General features: G+C 38.5%; 1 protein-coding gene across 6 annotated transcripts in view; it reads right to left on the reverse strand.

Annotated features, from left to right (window-relative positions):
• Positions 1 to 25,454, reverse strand: part of Osbpl1a (oxysterol binding protein like 1A) — a 202,072-nt gene that overhangs the window by 58,928 nt on the left and 117,690 nt on the right. For all 6 annotated transcript variants that reach the window (XM_020169703.2, XM_020169702.2, XM_020169704.2 and 3 more), the window contains one exon: positions 14,622 to 14,784. In XM_020169703.2, the coding sequence (XP_020025292.2) occupies positions 14,622 to 14,784 (163 nt within the window). Of the gene's footprint in view, positions 1 to 14,621; positions 14,785 to 25,454 lie in introns of those variants that run through there.

Consider the following 25,454-nt stretch of genomic DNA (forward strand, 5'->3'; position numbering starts at 1 on the left):
CTTCCTAGCAAGCATGGAGCCCTGAGTTCAAACCTCAGTACCACCAAATAAGAAAAGAAGAGAAAAGAAAGCTGAGAATAAGGTAGTATACCATTATCTGCCTTAGGGTTTTATACTTGCTAGAGCTAAGTCAAACTTAGCCTTCTAGATTCAATAGCAACTAAAACATGATCAATTACATGATTTATAGTACCCATGAGATACAAACTAGTTGCTTAAAAACAAAAGTTCAGTTATTCCTGGTACTGTGAGCAGAAAGATGCCTGACGTACATAGTATGAAATAGACTGGACTTATTTTGTTAGCATTAGGGAGCCATTCTTAATAGATTATATCTTCTTGGCATTTGTTGCATCAATCTACTTCCAGTATGGCACTGTTCTACAGTCTAGAACTCATTCTTAACGCTGCAGGCTTTTCAGTTTTGGCTACACATGTAAGTATCATGTAGGCCTTACCTCATTTACTATCCACTGTTACTGGGAAATGTATTGATGCCTTAGAGGGAAACAAAGTATTAGAAAAAGTGGGGTTTATGCCTTTCATGTGCTGGCAGCAGGCTTCTCTTACATACAGCAGTGTAAGCCACACTACTCACACTTCAATAAAACAAAACAAAAACGCCAGCCCCTTCTTCTGTTTTACTTCCTGGCCATGAGGTGTATGGTTTTGCTCCACTACATGTTCTGGCCATGATGTGTGGCTTCATCACAGGCTCATAAGCAATGGGGCCAACAAATAATGGATTGAAACCTCCAAAATTGTAAGCCAAAATAAATCTTGTTTCTTTGTAAGCTGAGTAACTCAGGTATTTGTCATAATGACAGAAAGCTGGCTAACATACCTGGTGATAAAGGTTGTGTTGCAATGAGAATGTACTCAATTTCACCAGATTGTACACTTAAAAAGTTATGATGGTAAGTTTTATGACACATAAATTTTATAATAAAACCAGTAACAACAAAAAGGAAAAACCTGATAGTCCAAAGCTGAAGCTCTATTATGTTGGATGCATGAACTTGATTCTGGTCCTGTTAATGCTCATCTCAATGCCAATTGCAAAAGATCAACATACAGGAGCAAAATTGGCTGATTTTTCTACAGACACATTTTTAAATGCAGCAGCAGCAAATTCTTTTAACAATATATGTAGTTAGATATCAGACAATGTACTGCATTTCTCCTTATAAACATATGTTTTTGTAAGCAAAGCCACTCAACAATTTCAGGATACTTCACTGACCCCCCTGAAAAGCAAGGTAAAGGTTTTATAAATAGTCCTACATTCTTTACTAAACTTTTTTTTCAGTACTGGAACTTGAACTCAGGGCCTATATGTTGAGCCACTCCACCAGCCCTTTTTTGTGATGGGTTTTTTCGAGATAGGGTCTCGCAAACTATTGCCCGAGTTGGCTCTGAACCAATCTCTGCCTCATGAGTAGCTAGAATTACAGGCATGAACCACCAGCTTTACTAAACTTTTGATGGACAAATAGGAAAATCTGTATAGCTCAAATGCTGGCAAATGGAAAACTTGCTGTGCACTTATTTGTGACTTATGAGTTAATTCCCATATGGTCCCTAAAGGATTCAAATGGCTTATTATAATTACTATATACTTTATGGAAAAGCATCAGAATAACACTTTGAAAACACTATGCTTTATAAGATACTCTAGTTTACAGAGAATATTTAAGGAAAACAGAATCTCCAGCCTAATTATTTAAATTAAAACAGTAACATTAATGGAATGGCCAAAAAAAAAAAACCCCTCTAAAGTTGATTTTCGTCTTGGGAATTTTTTTTGGCGGGGGGCAGCACTGGGGTTTGAACTCAGGGCCTCACACTTGCTAGGCAGGCACTCTACCACTTGAGACACTCTTCCAGTTAAAGTTGATTTTAATGTGACAAGGTGTTCAATGGCTCAGATCTTTAAAGCTCTGGTAATACTATAACTTAGAATTATTTTAAACATATTTCAGATTGAACATGGTCCCTATTATGGCTTGGATATGAATGTCCTCTAAAAAAACTCAAGTGCTCAAGGCTTGGTCCTCAATGCAATGTTCAGTGGTGGGGCTTTTGAGAAGTGATTGGAACATGAGGGCTCTTAATCAATACATTAATCCACTGATGGATTCATAATTGAATGGACTACTGAAAGGCGGTAGAAAGTGTGGATGGTGGGGCCTGAGCAAAGGAATGAGATTGCTGAGGAATGCCTTTGAAGAGTATATTCTGTTTCCAGCCTCTTTTGATGTCTCTGCTTCCTGGCCACCAAGAGAATAGCCTCCTCTGTCACATGTCCCTGTCACCTTGATATTCTGCATCACAACAGACTCACTGCAATGTAGCCAGCTGATTATGAAGTGAAACTTCTGGAACTTTAAGCCAAAATAAATCTTTCTTCTTTTAAGTTGAACTGCTAAATTATTTGTCACAGAGACAAAAAGTGACTAATAAAGCTTCCTTTCTCATCAAAATTGCATTGAAAGCAATGCCTATGATGGCTTACTATGACTCCAACTTTTACTCTCTAATTAAGAGGATCCTACTTCTATCCTACTTGTTCTTAGTAAAGGAGTTTTTAGGTATTGATTTGTTAATTTTTCCAATCTGTCTAGACTTTCTGAAAGAGGAGATCAGAATGTTTACAAAACAAATGACAATAATTCTTATGAGCTGTCTTGATAAGCATTTTTTTTTTAGCATAACCTTTCAACACCACCCTGAGAACACATAGTACAAGGGAGAAAGATGTGGAAGAACCATGGATAATGTCCAAATCACCCTTCCTCCTATTAATGAAGGTAACAGGAAATGACCAGGAAACGGGTCCAATTCAATACCTTTACTGTTTATAGCTTCCCATGAACTAGGCATATTCCAAAAATGCCCCAAGTAATCCAAGGTACAGCTTAAAACATTAGTGCCAAATTTTTATTTACCCTTAGGATATAAGTGCATGAGTAAAAGATAACACAGTAAATGAGGATCTCAAAGAAAATAAACAAACCTATCACATTTAAAATAAATTATAAACTGACAATCAAGATGTGTTCAGAGTCAGCTGCCAGGAGACTACTACAATAATTCACTAAGGAAGTGACAAAAGCCTGAAACAGAATGTTGGCAGCACACAACAAGGGTCAGAGATACTCTAGACATATCCTCTCCAAATGATGTGTAAGGTCAAAATCAGCCAAATCGTAGTGTTGCTGGTGACAAGAGTTTCTTAAAAGTACTGGCTAGTCCCCAAACAAATAAACCTACTGTTTTCTACAACTTGTAAAATCTGCACACATAGTTGAAGAATTATATGGACCACAGTATGTGAGCCACTGGAGATCTTCTCTGTGTATCCTCCCAATTTGTCTTGACATCCTTTCTTAAAATTATTTTAAGCCCCAGAACCTTAAAAAACATGGTATGTGGACAAGATTACTTGGTATAGCTAGAGAGGAAGGTGGCCAAAAGGAAAGACAGTCCTCAGAGCTTAGGCATTAAACTGGCTCAGATCATGGAATTTAGACTTCAACCTGTAAGGCCATGAAGAGTTAGTGGCAGAGCTGTTTGACACATGGGTCTGACATATCGTTTCCCATAGTCACTATAATGATTATCACAAAATTGGTGGCTTAAAACCACAAAAACTCAGTGTTTAATAATTGAAGGCCAAAAGTCCACTGAGGTATTAAATAGGAGAGAGTCTTTAGGGGAGTTCCTTCATGGTTCTTCTAGCTCTGGCAGCTGTTGGTGTTCCTGGGCTTGTGTCTGCATCACTCCAACCCTTGCTGCCATCTTCATGTCGATTCTCCTCCTATCTAATCTTTTTCTGCCTCTCTCTTATAAGGATACTTGTGATGGCATTTAGCTCTAACCTGGATAATGCGTGATGATGATCTCATCTCAAAAATTACAGTGGGTACTAGGAGAGGAAATGAGGAACAACAGAGGAGGTTAGACATCTAGATTTTCAGGAGTGGAATAAGGAAAGGAACATAAAAATGACTTCCATATTTAGTTTTCACAGCATGTAGATGACAATGTCCTTAACAAAGACAGGGACTACAGAAGGAGACAGAACAGGATGGCACGTCCAGTTTCTATCATACAGAGTTTGAGATGCTTTGAACCATGGAAATTTTCAGTAAGTAAGAAAGGTAGGAAACTAAGAGCGGGAAATCCTAAGGATAGCTTATCCTCAATGTCTCTCAATTTAGCCTTGAAAATAAATCTTGAAATTTTACTTGCTTAAACTCTTGAACCCCTAGTATGTGTCAAGAATCTATGCTAGCTGCTAAGGATGCAAAATTGCACGAGACTTACTGTCTGGCTGAGAGGCAGGGCTGACAAATATATGATCAAATAATCATATAAACAAGCGGGAAACTTCAACCAGGCTTCCCTGATCCCTGAGCAGAGATCAAGGAGGATACCATCCATGAAAGTGATAAAGAGAAGAGAAACTTTACATTCTCATGAACTTCAGTCACCTCTCATCTAGGACCTCAGGACTTCAAATCAACCTTTCCTCCTAAAATACAAGTATTCTACTAGGAAGTGAACTCTTGAGTATGGACCATGCCTTTTCTTAGAATTCCCAATCCTTGATATAATTCAAGCATATTGTAAGATTCCATAATGTTTACTAGAAGAATGAAACTTTATAAAACACTAATCTGACATTACTCTGCACATGTAAATTATCTGTTGACTCCCCACTACCTAATATGATGGCTTTGAAAACCCTTTTTCTCTATCTTTGCATAAATTTTCACTTCTCTGCAAAGAATATTCTCCCCATCCTCTTATGTATCTGGAGACCTCTTACTGACACTTCCAAACAGTCCTTGCATGTTGTTTATTCTGCAATGCTTCCCCAGTTTTCCCGGCTAACTACTTCTATGAACTGCTTTATATACTATCTAGTGGTTCTTACTCATTTATCTGCCCAACAGATATTTACTGAGCATCTTTTTCTTTGACTAGCACTATTCTAGGAGCTAGAAATACATCTGTGAATTAAACACGAATCCCTCCACATACACACATACATTGAGTAGTTACAGGAGAAAAGATAACCAAATGCTTACTATGAGAAAGGTGCTATTTGAGGGAGGGGGACAGAGGCAAGAAAAGGAGATAGAAAAATGTCACAGTTAAGATCTCTCTGAAAAATAAAAGAGAGAAAAATAAAGAGAAAGAGAGATGGAACACTGTAGATATCTGAGAAAAGAGAGTTCCAGGTAGAGGAAACAGTGAAGAACAAAAGCCTGAGGGAGGGCATGTTTGGCAAGTTCAAGAACTACTGACAAGGTCCGTCATTGTGATTATAAAGAGTGGCTCAACTAGAGACCAGGGCAAGTCTCAGGAAAGTAGCAGAGGGCCAGGCTGACAAGGATTCTAGTTTTGATTCTAGCTGAGAAGCAAAGCCATTGGAAGGTACCATATAAAGAGCCGAAGTGAATAGATTCATGCTTAAAAAGGATTCCTATGAATGCAATGCTCAAATACTAAAGAGATAAGGTAAAAGCAAAGACACCAGTTAGAGAGCTAATGTACAATCCAAGTGAGAGGCGATGGAGTTTGGGCCTGGGTAATGGGGGTGGAATTAGGAGACGTGGCTAGATTCTGCCATTCCTTTTTTTTTTTTTGGTGGTACTGAAGATTAAGTGCAGGCATTATGCTTGCTAGGCAAGTGCTCTTCCACTTGAACTATGCCCCCAAACCTTTGGTTTTTTGGTGGTACTGGGGGTCGAACTCAGGGCCTTGTACTTGCTAGGTAAACTTAAGCCACTCTGAGTGTGCGTGTGTGCGTGCGTGCGTGCGTGTGTGTGTGTGTGTGTGTGTGTTGGTTATTTTTGAAATAGGATCTTGCTTTTTGTTCAGGCCAGCCTGGACTGTGATCCTCCTATTCGTGTATCTGGAATGATAAATGTATGCCACTGGCTGAGATAAGGTCTCACAAACTGTTTGCCCAGGCTGGCTATGAACTATGATCCTCCTGCTTCTGCCTCTGAGTAGCTGGAATTATAGGTGTGAGCTACCACACAGAGGGATTCTGTCTTTCTTTTGAAGGTAGATATGACAGAAGGTCATATGATGACTCTTTGTCTCAGCCTTGGTCTACATAAGTAGAAAGACAGATCCTCCATTTTCCAAGATGTGGAAGCCTACCTGTGAAAGGGGCAGGCTTGTGAGTAGACACCAAGAGCTTTCTTCTAGATATTTAATGACATTTAGGAGATTCCATTAGACAGTTAAGTGAATCCTTTAAGTAGACACTTAGAAATAAGTCGAAATTCAGGAACGACAATACTAGAGACACAAAACTAATGGAGGTATCAGAATGTATGAACAGCACTTAAAGGCATGGGACCAGATGAGGTCACCTAAGGCAATATTGCTCACACTTGGATATGCATATGAATCACCTAGGGATTTGTAAAAACAGATTCTTATTCCCTACTCTGAACTGGGCCTTAGATTCTGCATATCCAACAAGCTTCCATGTTACTGGTGCAAACACTACACTTTGAAAGTGTAAAAACAAGAGAAGAGATCTGGTGACTGTACCCTGAGCATAAGAAGAGTACTGAGGAAGGATGGCTCCATTAGGCACAGAGCATTACAATGGTAAACTGAGCGTGACTAGAGTACGGTAGTAGGAACAGGCATACAACCAGAGGTATTAAAAAAGAATGGCAATGGGGCTGGAGGCCTGGCTCAGAGGAAAAAAGAATGGCAGGAAAGTGGTGTGGGATCAAGGTTATTTATTTTTAAGGAACACTGAGGAGGATATATAATAACTGATTACCGGGATAAAAGGAACTGTGTGGTGCCTTCATGTAAGTGACAGGGCTGAGATCCCAGGCACAAATGGAGGAAGTGGCTTCAGTTAGGGACATAACATTCATCACTGTAGAGCACAGAAGGCAGAACACGAGTTTCTCAGTGACATACTAATGTCTTCTTATACAGAAGGATAGAAGAAAATTTAGGTGAAGTGAGAAGCATGAAATAAGCATGCAGAGGTAACTAACTAGAAAAATGTAATAGGATTTCTAGGTAGCAAAAAAGGGGCAGTGGGAGTTAACACCCATGGATTTAAAGAAAAAATACAAGCAGAACAGGCTGGTTGCTTGGGGACTGACTTGGAAGGGGGAAAAGAATGGCATGGAGTTTTTTCTGGTGATACAACACAGGGAAAGACAGGCAGGGCAGTGATTATATGATACTCCTAAGCCTGGAGGAGGGAAGTAAGCATACAGAAGGGACAGTGAACCAATAAAGTAGATGTCTTGATGTAGTCAAAGAAATGTCACATTGGGGGGGGGGGTGTCAAAAGAAAGGAGACAGTGGCTTGATTGTGGGATGTATGAAACTGAGATTACGGAGGAAATAGTCACTGAAAAGGCATACTCTAGGGTCAGATCTTGGGAGTGAGTGGCTGCAGTGCACTGGAGGACTAGATACCTTATCACATTATACACAAGTGTCTTATTGTCTTCCATGCTTTGGTATCTCCTCCTAGACTTCCCACAAACCCAATGATTTCAGAAACTGGATCATTCTTTCTTTCTTTTGGCAGTTCTAGGAATTAAACTCAGGGTTCTGAACCATGCTCCCAGCCCTTTTTCCTTTAGTTTGTTTTCAGATAGGGTCTCATACTTTTGTCTAGGACCAAGCTTGGGCCATGATCCTCCTACCTCCCCTTCCTGTGTAGCTGGGATTACAAGCATGAGCCACCACACCAGCCTGAATCTCTCATATCTTGGTACCTCCAGGCCTAACAAAGCATCTGGCACACATGAGCATTCAGTAAGTATGTCTGTTAACAAAATTCTTTCAATGCTTAGGATAGTACAAAATGTACATGTACATGGATTTATAATAAATATTAATGGAAAAATCAGTCAATAAGAACATTTTTAAAAAAGATCAACCAGAAAGTCAAAACAAAACTTAAAAGGACAAATTAAAATTCAACATGTACCTTAAATGCTGCTGGATCATTTTTTTAATGCTATAAACATAAAACTAGATTAGAAGCCCATTCCATTACTTTCACACCTTCCAGAACATTGTGCCATAGATTCCAAATGGAGGATATTTAGTAGTGGTAATGTTCTCTGATGCTAAATTTGCTATACCTTGCAGCAACCAATTAACTTGGTTTGTGTTAAGCTATAGGCAATATATCTGACCTTAAGACACACATAGTGTTTTTTGAGAAGATGAAGAAATAAGACAAAAAAAGTTACATAGGATAAAAGGCAAGAACAAGGCAACATTTAGCTAATTGTCAAATAAAAGGGATAGTAGAAAAGTGGTATGAATGCAGAGATGGGTAAGATCACCAAATCCTAGATGGGTCTAAAAAACTGTAAGACACAAGTAAAAATACATAGCTCTTTAAAATGGAAACTGTAGAAGGAGAGAATACCAGGCATGGGAACAGAATATAAAGAAAAGTGTCTTACTAAATGGTCAAGATGCACTTCTGAGTTCTTACCAACAATACTAATGATCGTTACCAAATCCTGCATCTTCTCTGTGTAAAATGTCAGTGTAGATGCCATTACTATTTATCAACCATTACCTATTGTACTTATTGGATTAAGCTTTATTTGACATAGGTCATACTTATTTTCATGTTACTGTTCACACAAAACCAAAAGTGTTACGTTACAACCTTCTGTTTTCAAAGTTCTGATTTGAAAAGACATGATTTCACAAAGATCTGCCCTTTCAACTGCTGAAAAATGCTAAAACTGTTTAGTTTCAGGACATAACCATCTATTGGTTTGCTAGTCTACACTATTGGATTTTATGCATTATTCATGTACTTTTTAACCAAAACAGCATTAAGAGGAAAATGTAGCAAAAAAGCCTTTCTTAAGCAGCTGATCTCAACATGTTTCTAAAAAGAAAACTGAACACACAGTAAGAAAAACATTTTTAACTTACGATATTCACAAGGCAGGAATTTTCCATGAAATGGCTATCTTAGACAAGTAGTAGTACCAAAAAATAACAGCAATGGTATTACTTAACTGGTAATAAAGGCTTCAAAAGTAATTCCTTACTACACACCTTTAGTTTTCTTCCCCCTAGCTACTTTTTTCCTCGTTCTCTGTGCTCAGGTCTCAAAGGACTTGATGGCAAGTTCCTGGAGCACAAGCTTTACTTTTTGACATAATCTCATCACTTCTTCCTGCTTTGCCACTCATTCCTTCTCACCCTCTACACAATCCAGAGTAGTGAACACAGATACATGAAAGCAGCAAGTACTACTGATAATCTTGGGTGCTTTATTGACTACAAATATATTTATAAGGAGGACAGAAATACCAATGACATTTATCCAACCACCTGTACTTACCAAGCTTTTAGAGAGGGATGATGACCCTGGGCTAAGCACTTCAGTGATGTAGATATGACCCTCCCATCCCCAAGAGACAGGTAAAACAGTGTAAGGCTGTAACAGAGGTGTAAGCTAAAAGAAGAAAGAAATGGATTTACTTTGCCTACAGGAGCCAGTAAAGATTATCCAGGATTGGGGCTACGTGAATAATATATGAGAACTTTGGTAGAGATGAGGGCAGCATAAAACAACAAAATGAAACAGATCAGGTGGAAAATGTAGAAAGAATCATTTTCTTTTTCCATAAAGTATTTCTATAACTTTATTTGGTGGCAGAATGAAGTTTCTCCACACAACTCGCTAGCATTTAGCTACTCATTAAATCCTTTTTTGTTTCAATATGCATGTGTTTAGCTTTTTTTCAGAAAATGTTCACTTATATTTGCATTTTTACTTAACATACCATTTCAATCATACACCTCCACACACAATGAAGACAAAAGATGATAGTTCATAAGATTTATCTTCTTTCAAATAATGTTACCCAGATGAAATTCAACCAAATTCAGAAAAAGAAATCTGTTCCCATTATGGAATTTTATGAAATCTTCAGTTATTAAACTGGAAAAATAATTTTCTCACGACATTGTTCAGGGCTGGAAAAATTATTGAACTGCCCTGTTGGCTCTGTATCAGGATTTGTCTCACCCATCATATTAGTAGATTTCTACTGATCCTACTTATTTGAAAAAGCTTAAGGGGACATGATAAAGGAAAACAGGAAATCACATGGACTTTCACAGGAAATCACATGGACTTCCCATCTAGGCTACTTTAAAGGAAGTGACACAAGCTAGCAACTTCTTAAAAGAAGATTTAAAGTGTTTAGTGAAAATAACCTTAAAATGTTTTAAGAGTAGTATCTTTAAAATTATTTTTTTCTCATCTTCTCAATGTTAAGATAGGCTTGGTTTAATATACCATTTTAATTAGGAATTAAAATTAAGCTTCAAACAAGATATAAGTTTGTAGACTTTCCCTTGCTCTCATTTAACTATGTATCCAATTGTATGATGCCAAAACTACATTTGAGGCCTGAAGGAAGACCAGTGCAGCCAGGGTACAACAAGTCGGGGGAAAGGTGACAAACAAAGGGGTGAGTAGACAGGCAGGAGCAGAATCATGGGAAAACCTTGGAGGTGGCCTGCTAAGATGGCTGGGTTTAATTCTAGGTGCAATGAGAAGCCACAAAGGACTGCAGGTAAGGAAGGCTGACTGGGGATCACTGGGGATGGTGTACACATAATGAACTTTGCCAGGACACGTGGTCAGTTAAGAGTTGAGAATGAGTGCAGATGGGATGACAATAATGAGTGAACACATTTACAACCCTTGCATGCACTAGGTGCTGCTTTAAGTACACTATGAATATTAATTTAGTCCTTACAATAATCCTGCAACCCATTTCCCATGGGCATTAAAAACTGGCCGGATGTTGATTTATCAGTAGCCTTCAGACTTGGCACCTATACTATTAACCATTATCCTACAGTAATAGGACACAGATGATTGAAGGTATGATCTGAAGGTTGAATAGACAGGGCTTGAAATGTTTCATGGATGTGGCACATGAACATCAAAAATCATTCTCTGTTTCTGTCTTCAGATGAAAGGAGAGCCATTTACTTAAATGATGCTAACCCCAGGAGGAACAGGACCTGGAAGGAAGATTGAGGATTCAATTCTTTTCCTTATCAAGCCGACAGTCAAGTATGTAAGAGCTGAGGGTTGGGAGACACAAATTTTGTAATTGTAGTAGTCAGAATAATGGTTCCTCAAAGCTGTTCAAGACCTAATCTCCTGTACCTGTGAACATGCTACCTTACCTAGTAAAGTGGACTATGCAGATTTTAGTTAAAAATCTTGAACTGGAAAGATTATTCCGAGTTGCTTGAGTGAGTCCAATGTAATCTCAAGGGTCCTTTTAAAAGGGAGGTAGGTGGGTCAGAGTCAGAAAGAGATTGAAAGTCTGACTCTGGCTTTGAAGACAGAGGATGGACCTTGAGCCAAGAAATACAGGTAGGATTCTAGAAGCTAGAAAAGGTAAGGAAAGATTTTCTTCTAGGGCCTTCAGAAGGAACTCAGCCCTGTTGACCCCTTGATTTTAGGACTTTTGACCCCTAGAACTGTAAGAGAGTAAAATTTCACTGTTTGAGTCCAATTTTAAGTTAGTATTTTAAAGTTGTATGATATTGAAAACACAGAACTGAAGCAATAAATTAAACAAACATCTCTTTGAGAAGGCACAAGGAGACGAGTACCAGGACAAATGAGAAAGGCATGGCCTTAAATAAGGGAGCACATTTCTTTTTTCACTGCAGAAATGAAGGCGGATATGGGGAGAGAGGTTGCCATGTAGCCATTATGGGGAGAAGACGAAGCCATTAGCAAATGAGGGCTGTTAGGAACTCAATGAATTATGTGGCCAGATCACTAGTAGGTCAAGACTTGAATTGAGGGTATCTGACTCTTAATTTTAATGCAGTTTCTATATTATTCCAAATGATTCCCAAGAGTTGTAGTACGAAATAGTAGAAGTGGCCACAAGAGACCAACTGTGTCAAGTAAATGTAACAATGTTTTGTGGCCACTCCAGGCTTGGAACCTGTCTTACCCTTCACTTCCCATGGCCATGGTAGCATGTGCTGACTGACTAGCCCACACACTTTGACTCACCCTCAGGAACCTTCTCCATATAGCTATCATAAAGCAGCAAAGACCCAAACCCACCGGAATTGGAACATGAGATGAAATTGATTTGCCAACCCTGACCTGGGGCTATAATTCTTTTTATCTCCTCTTCCTAGAGGAAATGACTGTGGAGATGAGAGTTAAAATATGATGGAATAGCAGAAAAGTGACAGTAGCCCCTAAATGTCTACTAAGAAGAGAATAGTTAAAGAAATAGTGATACAACTGTACAACAAACTTTCACACACCTTGAAAAAGAATAAGCTAAAGGAAAAGATTTCCAAGACAAGTTGTTAAATGAAAAAGCTGATCCAGAATAGTTATCTAGCTACTTTTATTCATGATTTTTTAAAAATCCATACATGTGTGTATACACACACACACACCACACACACACACACACACACACACACACACACACACACACACACACACACACACACACACACACACACATGAATGCTTTTTAAAAGCCTGGAGCTAGCAGCTGGTAGCTCATGTCTGTAATCCTAGTTACTTGGGAGGCTGAGACTGGGCTCGAGGCTAGCCCAGGCAAATCGTTTGCAGGAACCTATCTTCAAAATAACCAGAGCAAAATGGACTGACAGTATCACTCAAGTGGTACAGCACCTGCTTTGCGAGTGGGAAGTCCTGAGTTCACACTCCAATTCCACAAAATTTTTCTTTAAAAAATGGCCTGGAAGAGAGTATTATTAGGCCATTAAAAACCTGAGTAATAGTGGATGATTAATTAAGAAGGGAGAAACAAATAAGAGGGAAGAAATTCACTGGGCTCTGTATTTTTATATTGAATTGTTCATAACAAACATGGGGAATTTTAGTGAAAATGTTAAGTTTTTTTTGTTAAGAATATTAAAGATGAGCAGCAAAAGTACCTGGGCTAGTTATATTCAAACCACTATGTATTTAATCCTATGATCTTTACAGTGACTTCCTTTTGGGATGCCCTGCTTAGAAGGAACACCAATGGACATGGCACAGGGAAAGATGTGCAATAAATGTCAGCATCTTCAATGTCACTTACCTCCCTCAGTCACGTTGAACATTTCCTTCACCTTGCCACACACTCATTGTGCTTTCAAGTCTCGCCTTTTCCTTTCCTTCCCAAATGAGTCCCTCTTTTCATATATCCCATATTTAGCTGACAACACCATCATCAGCATTATCTTCTTTCTCTATCCCTAACTCTGGCAATTAATTTTTCCTTTTGTTCTAATTCTTTCAAACCTCTACTGTTGTTTGATTCTGTTTCTCTTATACAATGAATGGATTCTCGAAGTCTGCATCCTCCAATCTCTTCCTTTGTCAGGTTATCGTCAGCCTAATCTTTACTTCTCATCTCTACTAGATCTCATTTCTTGCTATGAATTTGGTCCTTCACTTCATACACACAGAGACTTCCTGCTTCCATGGTCAAGTTTTGTGAAGCCCAGGTATTGTGTCTATTCACTTGATATACAGGCATTTAATTTTCTTCCATAATAATTTTTCTCAATCTCACTGCTTTTCAACTACTTTCTTTGATGTTATCTTTCCCTCCCCCACTCACACCTGTCTCAAAATTTCTAAAGTCAATTCTTAAAAGATCAAAACTCATCCAGGCATGGTGGTACATGCCTGTAATTCCAGCACTTGGAGCCAGAGGCAGGAGATCACAAGTTTAAGGCCAGCCTGAGCTATATAGTAAGATCTTGTCTCAAAAAAAACAACAAAAAAGAGTTATGATTCCTTAGCAGCACCTCCTCTTCCAACTTTCTACCTGTGTCTTCCATTGTTTAGTGCCAAGTACCTCCAGGCACTACTCTGAGCACTACTTAAACATATAAACTCATTTAATCCTCATGCAACCTACTGCTGAAATGAGTAATTATCCCAATTTTAAAATATGTAGAAACTGAGAAACAGAGAAGTCACAGAGCTTGCCCCAGGTTGCTCAGTGGTCAGAGATGGAGGGTCGGGAGCCTGTGCTTGTTGTAGGTCTGCTACACTGTACTTTAGTCTGTGTTTCTGAGGCAAAGTGAAGTACTTCCTTTTCTCTACTCCAGTTATAATCTGATCTCTACTTTGGTACTAAGCATACTGAACTGTAATCAATTGTTACTCATCTGTATCCTTCACTTCTTTAAGGACAGAAACTGCCTATCTCTCTTTCCTTAGAATATGTGCTAGCACCTGGCACCAGAAGGTAGTCAATAAATGGTCTCTCAATAAAGGAATAAATCAAAATGTGTGTAGTTTTAACAGTGTCCCTATCTTAGTATAGCATATACTTTCATATTAGGTGGACTCAGTGATAAATTTCATCCCAAACCTTCAGAGTCCTGTCTTAAATAAACACACACACACAGAGGCAGTTTGAGAGCTTCACTGAAACATTTCAACCTATGTATTCTGGAAGCTTTGTGTGACAGCCACTCTTAAGACATTTAAGTGGTAAACTACATCCCCAACAATACAGATGGAAGGATTCCAGAGTTACCTGATAATGCATCATAGAACTCGTCCTCACTAAGGATGCTGAGAGGTGGGGATCCTTCAACCAGAGACTGCTCTAGTTCATGATGTTCAGTGGCTAGAGTCTCCAGTGCTTCTGACAAAATTTTGTTTTTTTCTTGTTCTTGTTCCAATTTAAAATTCCTCACCTAGAAGAAAAGAGATATACAAGTGAGTGCAGAGTGACAGGAGATACAGACTTACTCAGAGGATGGGAAACTTATTTTCTTTTGATCTAGTTCTACTCAATATGAGAAATGAAAACCCATGGATGAATGAGCAGAATTACTAAGCTAATTTTGTTTTACCCACAGGCCTTTTCTCACAACAGCTTAGCTAATGAAAATAGATTAAGAACTACCAAACAAATTCAACTCAAATGATCAGAATCCTTGTATAAGAAATGCACTACTCAATTCAGAAGTCATACAAACAGTTAAAATAGAAAATACTTCTCTCTCAACATAAATCATGGAATCAAGAAACTAGTTTCAGCTGGGCACTGGTGGCTTATGCCTGTAATACTACTAACTACTCAGGAGGCAAAGATAAGAAGGATAAAGATTCGAGGCCAGAGCCCTGGGCAAATAACTTGTGAGACCCTATCCCGAAAATACCCAATACAAAACAAGGCTGGTGGAGTGGCTCAAGTGGTAGAGTGCTTGCTTAGTAAACATGAAGCCTTGAGTTCAAACTCTAGTACTGAAAAAAGAAAAAAAATATCAGTTTCAAATTTTTTTAAGAACAAATAAAGAATTGAAGCCATCTTAAATGTTAAAATGTGTAGCATACCAAAGCATAAAATATAGTCTCCTGGTGTACTTCTAAAATAGGTTGTACATAAACCGATTGAAAGTAAGTTGCCTGGCAATAACGATACACGTTTTTATTTCCATTTTTCAATGCCATATTTTGTTTTCAATTCCACAGTTTAATTTAGTACACTCAAAAAACAAAAGGTAAAATTATAGGTAAGGTAAAGCCTGGTTTGATTTTTCAATCTTAATGATACCACCTGTTCCTTGCATGTGATTTAAGATTATCTGAACCTCTGCGATTGACAAAACCCTCTAAAATTCAAGTGACCTAATCCCTAGAAAGCAGCATGTAATAGATTTGGTATGCACAATTGTACCTAATTTTGTAACAGTAACTCCAGAAATCACTACAAATCCTTCATCTTGCTCAATTGAGAGCCAAAGTGGCATGGTATATAAGATCCAGAAAAGGTTCACAGAACCAACTATGTATTCTCAAAAGTCTCATCTTCCTTAGTTTCCTGCTTATATAAGGTTCTTGCCATTTTCTAACACTCTAGCAGTGTTGAGCAATGAGTTGTTGTGTTTTTTCAATTTAACAGCAGAATCTCTTTCTCAAATATAAACCCCAAATATAAAATACATACTTTACTGTATGTGGAACTGTGCTTGTGAGCTCTGAGTGTGTTTATTGTAAAGTGGAACTATGCTCATGAGGCTGAGTGTAGATCAGGAGCCTCACTTATTTGGCTTCCTTCTCCCTCTCCCTGAAGGGAGAAGCCAGGGGCTACTCCAACAGCTGGAAAAGCACTAGCCCCTACACTTCTTCTGGGTCAAGGTTTCCCACTCCGGGCCCTGGCAGCTGCTGGACTCTTTCACAACAGCTCCTCTGCTGAATCTATCCTTTCACTCCCTGACATTCCACATCACCCAAGGAGAAAGCATTTCCCTCTCTGCTCTAACCCCAGCACCCTTCAGGTCCCTAAGGGCCACACACTGGCAATACGCTCTCAGAGTCCTGGATATAACTTAAAATACACTTTTACCAAAAGGCTTAGTGCACAGCACTAACACAGGGTTAAATCTTAATCATCTTGGGAAAAGTTCCATCAGGCACCTTAGTGTTTATAATTACAGCAATGATATTATAATTAGAGCTGTGATCGTGAAATAAGAATAGCAATAAATGGTAAGCAATAATGAACATAAATTAAAAAATTAAATATTTAAATAATTACAACTTCTAGAAAACTAAAAAATACTTGCAAATATTCTTCTAATCTAAATAGTATCGCCAGAGGAGGTGTACTGTGGCTGGAGCCAACTTAAAAATAAATAAACAAACAAACACATTCTTTCTTCATCTAATGGGTTAAACAGTTCATTTATCTATAAATAAAAATGACAGATTTGAACACAATGTCTAAAACAATCCTTTCTTTGAATGGAAAAGTTCCATCAGCACTGCTTTATTTGCACATTCCAAAAACAACACTGCAGGAAGATCTAAATTCTTTCATCTCTGCCCATTCTCTCTTTAGATTTACGTTTTTAACTTTTCAAATATCAAAGTGCAAATGTGCAGTTAACACTGTACCTTTCAATGTAAGGTACAGCGAATTATCTGTACCTTATACTTAGTAAGTTGAATTACCCCTCCATTTAACAAATATACTAACATTTCAATGCCTGAAGTCATATAACAGATTCCAGCCAAGCAGCAAATAAACAATCATGGTCATCAAATAGCCAGTCCCCTTAACAAAACCTTATTCAAAATTGATTCATCCTTTACCAATTTAAGCTAAGCATCACTGTATTTCTGCCACAACTACATCTTCTCTCACTTGTTAAGAGAAAGAGTGAACAGGATGGGGATAGGGGTGGAAGAGGCTCCACCTATTTCTGACTTGGGACTTAATCTTTCGGTGGATCTGGTACTTTTATTCGTAGCAAGCCTAACAGGATTTTACCACACTGAAGAAACCTTACCATACAACTACCCACAAAATGTTAGTGATGTGCTTGAGAAAGTAACCATGCTCCACAGAACTACACTAGCAATGAGCGCTCTGCTTGCTTTACAGGAGCATCTAAAAGCAGCACACTTAACACAGTTAATACTGTCTAGTCAGCGAGAGGAATCATGGAACAATGTTGCCATTGTAGAGGATTTGAAATTATAGTTCAAAAGATACCTAGGAGAAATTTTCTGTTTAAAAATTAGTGCAAAACTGTTAAGAAATATAGAGCAAAGTGCAACTTCATTTTCACCTTCCTTTTAAACTCTGTTTCCAAATTTTCATGAGCTAACTAAGAAACTACAAAAACAGTACCTTCTGTGCAATACTGCCTGCCAATTCCAGGTACAGTGCTTGCTTCATTTATATGTTTTATCAACATACTCATATTGATTACAAGGCTTTTCAAATCCTCAAGCTAAAATTACTATCCTAGTTATTATTAAAGAAATAAAGAATAAAAATTACTATCCTAGTTATTATTAAAGAAATAAAGAATAAAGATATGGACCCCCATATCTGTTGATAATCACATTAAGGCATTTTAGACTAGGGCTCATAACAAATATCAACATATAATCAAGTGAACAAAAACGTTAAACTTCTTTTTGGAGTGGTACTATGCTTCAATTCAGGGAATCAGGCTTGCTAGGCAGCACTCTACCACTTGAACTACACCCCCAGTCCTGTTTTGCTTTAGTTATTTTTCAGGTAGGGTCTCATGGTTTTTTGTTTGTTTTGCCCTGGGCTACCTCAGACTGTGATCCTTCTACCTATGGCCTTCCACATAGCTGGGATTAGAGATGTGTACCACCACCTCCGATTTATTGATTGCTATGGGGTCTCACTAACTTTTCTCTGGGCTGGCCCTCAAACAATGATATTCCTGAGTTCTACTTCCCCAGAAGCTGGGATTACAGCCTAAATATTAGCACACTTATAATAAATAAAGGACTGAACTTCCATATCACTTAACATTGCTCTGTCTGTAGCTCCTTAAAAATTAATACAAATTTAAGCCTTCTTAAACCACTTTCATGTTTATTCCATTTCATTCTAGAAGGAGAAAGTCACAGTAAATGATTCCAAAGTGAATGGATGCCAGCAAAAGAGTCCAGAGTTTTAAAAAAAACAGCCAAGTACTAGCCAGCTTATGCACATTTTATCTACTCTCTCATTGTAGAAAGTACCCTGTTATTTAACCTATGTTTCACAGGTAAACCCATATGACTAGATGGGGAAGAAACAGCAAAGCATCTGGCAAAGCCATTAACTGTATGTAGGGAATGAGTAATTGGCATTCACAGAAGTGTACAATAACCCACTGTAAAACAGGTAAAACTTTGGCTTTGGAATTCATTCTGATATAGCTTTTTCAACTGGCCACACACTTGCCAGTTCAACACTAGCCTTACTCGTTTCTTCTTTGTTATTACATGTATAGCCTCAATAACAAAGAATGTATTGGAGACTGATTACTGTGGACCAGCCGTATTCTCACTTCCAGACTTTTCTCTGCTATAGCCATATACACATGGCTTATAGAAAACAAGTGTCTGGTAAGTTATAGCTGATAAGTTAGAGCTCTTCTGCCCGCCAGACTGACAATCACATTGTTTAGGAAGAGCAGCATTGCTATGGTTTGAATGCGTCCCCAAATTTCTCACTCCCCAAAGTCATATGGTAATTTTATTTGAAAGTTGTGCCTTGGGGAAGTAATTAGATGAGGTCACTGTATGGGGCTCCATGATGGCATTAGTGACTACAGATGAGGTAGAAAGACTACAGCTACTAAGTTTGCCTTGTCTTGCCATGTGATGCCTTCCACCATGCTGTGATCCAGCAGGAAGGCCCTTGGCAGAGCAGATGGCAGTGCCATTCACTTAGACTTTCTAGCCTCCAGAGCTGTGAGCTGAATTAACCTTTATTTTTTATAAGTTACCACATCTGGCAGTATCCAATTATGCAACAGAAAAACAGATTAAGATAAGGATGGAGTGCTCATGTGAAGCGCAAATGATCAATGTCACTTCTGAATCCACAGTCAGGCTGAATCACATGCTCACCTCCAGGGTTCAAGGATATTATGCTTTGATCCCATGTCTAAGGTTCGATGAAGTTTGGAAAGGCATCCTTATGACAGTACATACACAGTTGCTTGGTTTTGTATGTTTATAAACACCTTTGTGCACATTAAATTCAGAGCTATCACTGGCTCTAACACCCTTCTTCCATGCTATCTTTCCCTGCTTTGTCAAGGATTATGAATTTCCTTATACTGCTGCTGAAGCAGAGACGTTGGGGGAGATCAAGAGTAGAATAAAAAAGATCCTTTAAGATACTAAATGTAAAACTGGAATAAAAGGTGGGTCCTAGCAATAGAAATGATGAGACGTGGTCAGATTCTAGACAGATTTTGAAGGAGTGCCTAAATGATTAGGTTAGTTGACAGTAACCTGGTCAACACAACACATGGTGACATTTAAATGTTTTACCTTTGCTTACATCCAGTATTACTGGCTTCCAGCATTTATAAAAAAAAGAAAAAAAAAAAAGCCACTATCATCTTCCTCACATTGGTTCAAGCCAAGAACCAAGAAAGGACACCCCATTCAGAACCATCTCTCCACCTTGCACGCAGGCTCCACAATGGGAAAAGGGGATGAGGACTTCCCTGGTTGTTTACTTATTGACATGACATGCTGAAAGAAATGACTTCAATGGAGCCAGTAAAATGGCAGTTTCTGCTAATAATCTGTTAACTCAACTACTTCCAAATGTATCTTCATACTTCTAAATCAAGACTGAATCTGGAGACAGACCCAATAAATTGGTATTTAAACATAATCGAGAGAAGAAAAAGAAATTCTCGTTAAAAAGAGGGTCAGAGGGTGTAAAAACAAGGTAATAATGACATTGAAAAAAAAATCAATATAAGCCCCAAAGTACTGATGCTTAGTTTTGTCTGAATGATTTAAAAATAAAATCAATGGAAGACTAGTGCTATAAGCAAAAGACAAATAGGTTTAGTTTTACCTATCTTTAAAGAAAACAAAGAGAAAGAACCTTCTGAAACAAAAGCAGTGCTACCAACAGTGGACTCAATGCATGTCTACTCCAATGCTTTCTGAAGGGCTCTGGCATTTAAAATAACTTGGTACAAGAACAATCTCATAACTTGCTCTTCAATTAAGAGGATGAACCACTCGACACTGCAGTACTCACATCACACAAGGAACTACTACAAAAAATTTAGATTTCCTTTATTATGTACTTTTACAATCCAAAAGTAGCACTTACAGGAATATTATACTAAAAAAACACTATGCACTTGAGTTATAATTTTCAAATTATTCTAGATTATAGCACACTGTGTTAAAATTTTCAAGTATGTTTTACAACCGAACATTAAACCACCACCACATGACGGTCAATGTTAAACTTACTACAAACATATCTCTATGTAACATAATAAATCAGTGTTGACTATATAAATATGATAAAATTCCAAATTAATCTATTCAATAAAGAATCTGGAATTTTTTAAAGGCTATTTCAAAATCACGTCTCCTTAACTCTCCACTAAATATTTGTTCAAATTGTATCACTAGTTTCTGGAATGTGCTCAAAGGTAAATGCTGGGAAATTATTTTCAAACGAATATTAAGGTGATCAGTAACAGGAGAGGAATGAAGCAAGGCAAGATAGTTTTCCTTAATAAGATCTCTTTAGCTAATATTAATAAGCAATTCCAAATCTACCAAGAAAGATATAATGCAAGTACCGGGTCTCCAGCAAAAATGTCTCCACAGTTCTTATCATTTCTGTGACATGAGAATTTATTTAATTTCATTAGCATTATATAATAAATGGTTCTGCATACACAGAAATACTTCTGTATCTTCTAGTGCTAAGGTAGGTGCATAGCATTTTACTGTAAAAAGAACTGTTACATACAATAAGGTCATTAAATCCTTGCAACAAGTATATGAGGAACATATGTGTAAAACAGACAACCAAGAAGTTTAAGAAAGTTGCTCCAAATCACCAAGATCTTTCATCACCAAATCCCACAAGCTTCCCAACTCATGGTATTGCCATTAATCATACAGCCAAACAACAACAATGATAGAAACACATGATCATGGGTCTCTTCAAAGCAAAGGGTCTTAATCCCTGTTTTACAGACAGAGGTTACCAGGCCAGGCAAATGAGGGAAGGGGCAGAGTTACCTCTCATCAGGAATCACATGCTGTAAGATGACAGCTTCTTTAGGTAGAAGAGGAGACTGTCTAAAGCCATGCCCTCCAGGACAACAGCTTCTCATGCCAAGAACTAGCAGACTGTCCTGCTGAAAACATGGTGTAGAGTTGAGGTTCCCAATCATGAAGAGCCTAACAGGATCAGCAACAGATTTGTTTCATTGTTTTTAAATTAGAAGGCTCAGTCCAGGCCTACTGAATTAGGACTTCCAAGAATGAACAAGGTCTGTGAAATATGTCAGACTGCTAATTTCTGCCAATACCTCTCGTCCCTTTCTTTCCTGCTAAGAGCACCAGTTTATTACCCGGCTACATTACCTTCCAGTTAAAACATTGGAAACATAAATTAAAACATAAATTACTATGGTTATATGAATAATTTCTGGCCAAGAAGAATGGAAATATTGAACAGAATTTACCAGATCTACTTAAAGTGGAGGAGACACCCCTTTTCCTGTCCTCCTTCCTTTCTGATGAGTAGAATTTAAAACCCAGAACCCCTAACACCTGCAACTACCATTCCAGGTCCAGACTGCCTATCACCTGTCTTCTTTAAGATGAAAGAAAAATAAATCTCTTAACTAATTTAAGGTAATGTTCTTTGGTTTGGGGATTTTAATTTATTAAGTACTAACCCCAACATTGATGCATGTAATGTTTACAAAGCATCCAGCCTATTCTGAGGTGACTCCTGGATGAATACTGATTTAGACAAATTCCAGTTATGTCCTGAGGGGTGAAGCTGGACAGGAGGAGGACTCCTCATGCTCTCTAGCACAGTATGGCAACTATGGTTGACAAAAATTAATTACACATTTCAAAATAACTAGTACAGAGGACTTCCAATGATGAATACTTGGGGTGATGGATGTGCCAAGTACTCTGATCCAATCACCACATGTCATACACATATACGGGAACTATCATACTGTAACCTATAAAAATGTGCAAGTATCATGTGGCAATTTAAAAATACACCAAAAGCACAAGCAACAAAAATTATAAATTTTGGTGCCTCAAAGAACATTATCAACAAAGTAAAAAGACAATCTACATAACGGCAGAAAATATTTGTGAGTCGCATCTGATAAGGGTCTAGTATTAGCTAGAATACACAAATAACTATACAAAGAATTCTTACAACTCAATAATAAAACAACCACCCAACTTAAAAGTGGAAAAAATCTCAAACAGACATTTCTCCAAAGAAGATACACACATAGCCAGCAAGCACACAAGAAGCTATTCAACATCTTCAGTAAAGAGGGAATGCAAATCATACTACAAGAGTTATACTACTTCATATACTACTAGAGCAGCTACAATTTTTTTGAAAAGGAAACTAATAACTGTTTGCAAGTATGTGTAGAAATTGGAACCTTTGTCTATTACCAATGAGAATGTAAAATGTTGTACCCACCCTAGAAAACAATTTAGTGGTTCTTGAAAATGTTAAGCACAGAATTATCTTATAACCTAGAAATTCTGCTCTTAGGAAAGAACTGAAAACAAATGTTCGAACACTTGTAAAATAGTTATAGCAGCACTATTCACAATAGTCAAAAGGGAGAAACAACCCACATGTCCATGAATGAGTGAGTGGATAAAGAATATGTATGTATTTTACGTACATAAAATAGAATACTACTCGGCCATGAAAAGGAACAAAGACCTGACATATGCTGCAATGCACATGAACTTCAAAAACACCGTATGTGAAAAGGCCAGACACAAAGCTCAGATGATGCATGAGTCCATTCATATGAACTGTCTGAAATAGGTGAATCCTTAGGGTAAGAAAGCAGTGAAATGGTTTTCAGGGACTGGGGCAGCGGGAGGGGGAGTGGGAAGTGACTGCTTAATAGGTAACCATTCCCTTTTGCAGTGTTGAAAAAGTTTTAGAGGCAGAATGAGGGAGGTTTCACCTTGTGAATGTACTAAAAGCCACTGAATAGTATGCTTCAGAGAGTCAATTTCACACTGAGAATTCTACTTCAGTGTTTTAAAAATACAAAGAGCACAAACAAGCATGCAAGTAGGCCATTCTACCCCTAGGTATTTGCCTAAAAGAAGCTAAGATTAAGGGAGGGGGTGGGGGCAGGGGGGAGAAATGAACCAAGCCTTGTATGCACATATGAATAATAAAAGAAAAATGAAAAAAAAAATATTCTAGATGTACTAGGAGAGACTTTAGGCTAGACAATGGGGTTAATTCCTAGCTTTGATTACTTCCTTTCAAGCTTGTGTTTAAGTAGATTGATTTTTTTTTAATTGCACAAATACTAAAGGAATTCATTTTTTGAAAATTTATAGATTAAGTTAAAAATTCCTTAACCACCTTCCTGGTCTTTCCTCTCCATGTTTACTGGCATTAGCTTGGTGAATGTAATCTGGACCTGAGACGGATCAGTGAGACACAACTCTTCCTAGGGTATTGGGGCAGAGATTATGCATGTTGAACACTGTTGAATTAAATGTCATTGAGAATGATAGGTAAGTCTAGAAAAGGACCCTTTGATGTTTTTCTGTGAATGAATGAAACTGGTTGCAGACTGCTCAATAGACCCTTCCCCTGTGACTGGTAGCCTGGATCTAGGAACTATGCAGAGACATCTGTACTCCAGTTGCAAGGAACAGTAACCATGGGTATCAAAGACATGACTCCTGTTTCAGTCACAGCCTGCACTGGAAAATTTCATTCTGGGAAAGACAAGCCTCTATGAACTTTAGATGACCCCTGCTCCAGCTAGTCCCCCTCTTTGGCTGCTCTGGACTTTACAGAGAATATCTTCAATCCAGTCCAAAGGAAGAAGAATTAAGTGACCTAAGTGAGAACTTTGTGATTGTTAGAGATGGGAGGTTGTACCTACATTTGCAAGGGAGGTTATACCTACACTTGGCTGTACTGGGTCTTGAAACCCCGTCTGGATATATAACGAGGCTGTTATTCATAATTTTTGAGCTGGGGAGATACTCTCCGTGCTGCTTCCTGTTGTTGCAACATTAAGTCTCTCCAGTGGACTTTCTTGCTTAGTGGTGATTTATCCTGGGCAGAGCATGGCTGAGCTGGTAACTTGAAGAGGAGATGAGACAATGATGGTAGTAGCAATGAGTAGAAAGCAGGGAGGAGTTCCAGAGAGCAAGGAACAGAGGCAGCCAAGAGGAGGCCAGCAGAAGGCAGGGGAGATGGAGAGTCATGACTAGAAGGTGAAAGTGTGGAAGACAAGAGGCTTAGGGTCCCAGTCACTGGAAGAGTTCTAGGAAGCTGCCAGGCCCTAAGTTCCCAGAGTTCCTGTACCCAGGCCCAAGGGCGTTAACACGAGCTGCTGTTAGGAGCCAAGGGTCCTGACATCCAAGGTTCAAGAGCTGTTACACTGGCCATCACCTGCTGCTGCTGACACTGGCTGCTGCTGTGAGTGTGGGTTGCTGGTTGCTGAGTGAAGGGCTACTGACAGTGAAGACCCTGAGCAGTAAGCCTCTGACCAGAGTCATAAGTCTGTGGCTCTAAGTTATGACTTAGAGTCATAAATCTGTGGCTGCTAAAACTTGGAGCCATAAGCCTCTATTTCTCAGGACCCGTGTGTTAAGCTTATTGGCTTTTTAGTGCAATCTATGCCTTTGGTTCTCAAAGGCCCAGAACCACCAACACTGAGGAGGCCACCCTTTGCCTATTCCCAGTTTCCATCCAGATGGAGCCAAAGAACCCCAGCCAGCTGATAGGTAGACCTTTCTCTGTCCGGTTACCGATGTATATATTTACCCTTAGGAGATATAGACT

The sequence above is a fragment of the Castor canadensis genome, chromosome 4, assembly GCF_047511655.1.
Source record: "Castor canadensis chromosome 4, mCasCan1.hap1v2, whole genome shotgun sequence".
Classification (NCBI taxonomy): domain Eukaryota; kingdom Metazoa; phylum Chordata; class Mammalia; order Rodentia; family Castoridae; genus Castor; species Castor canadensis.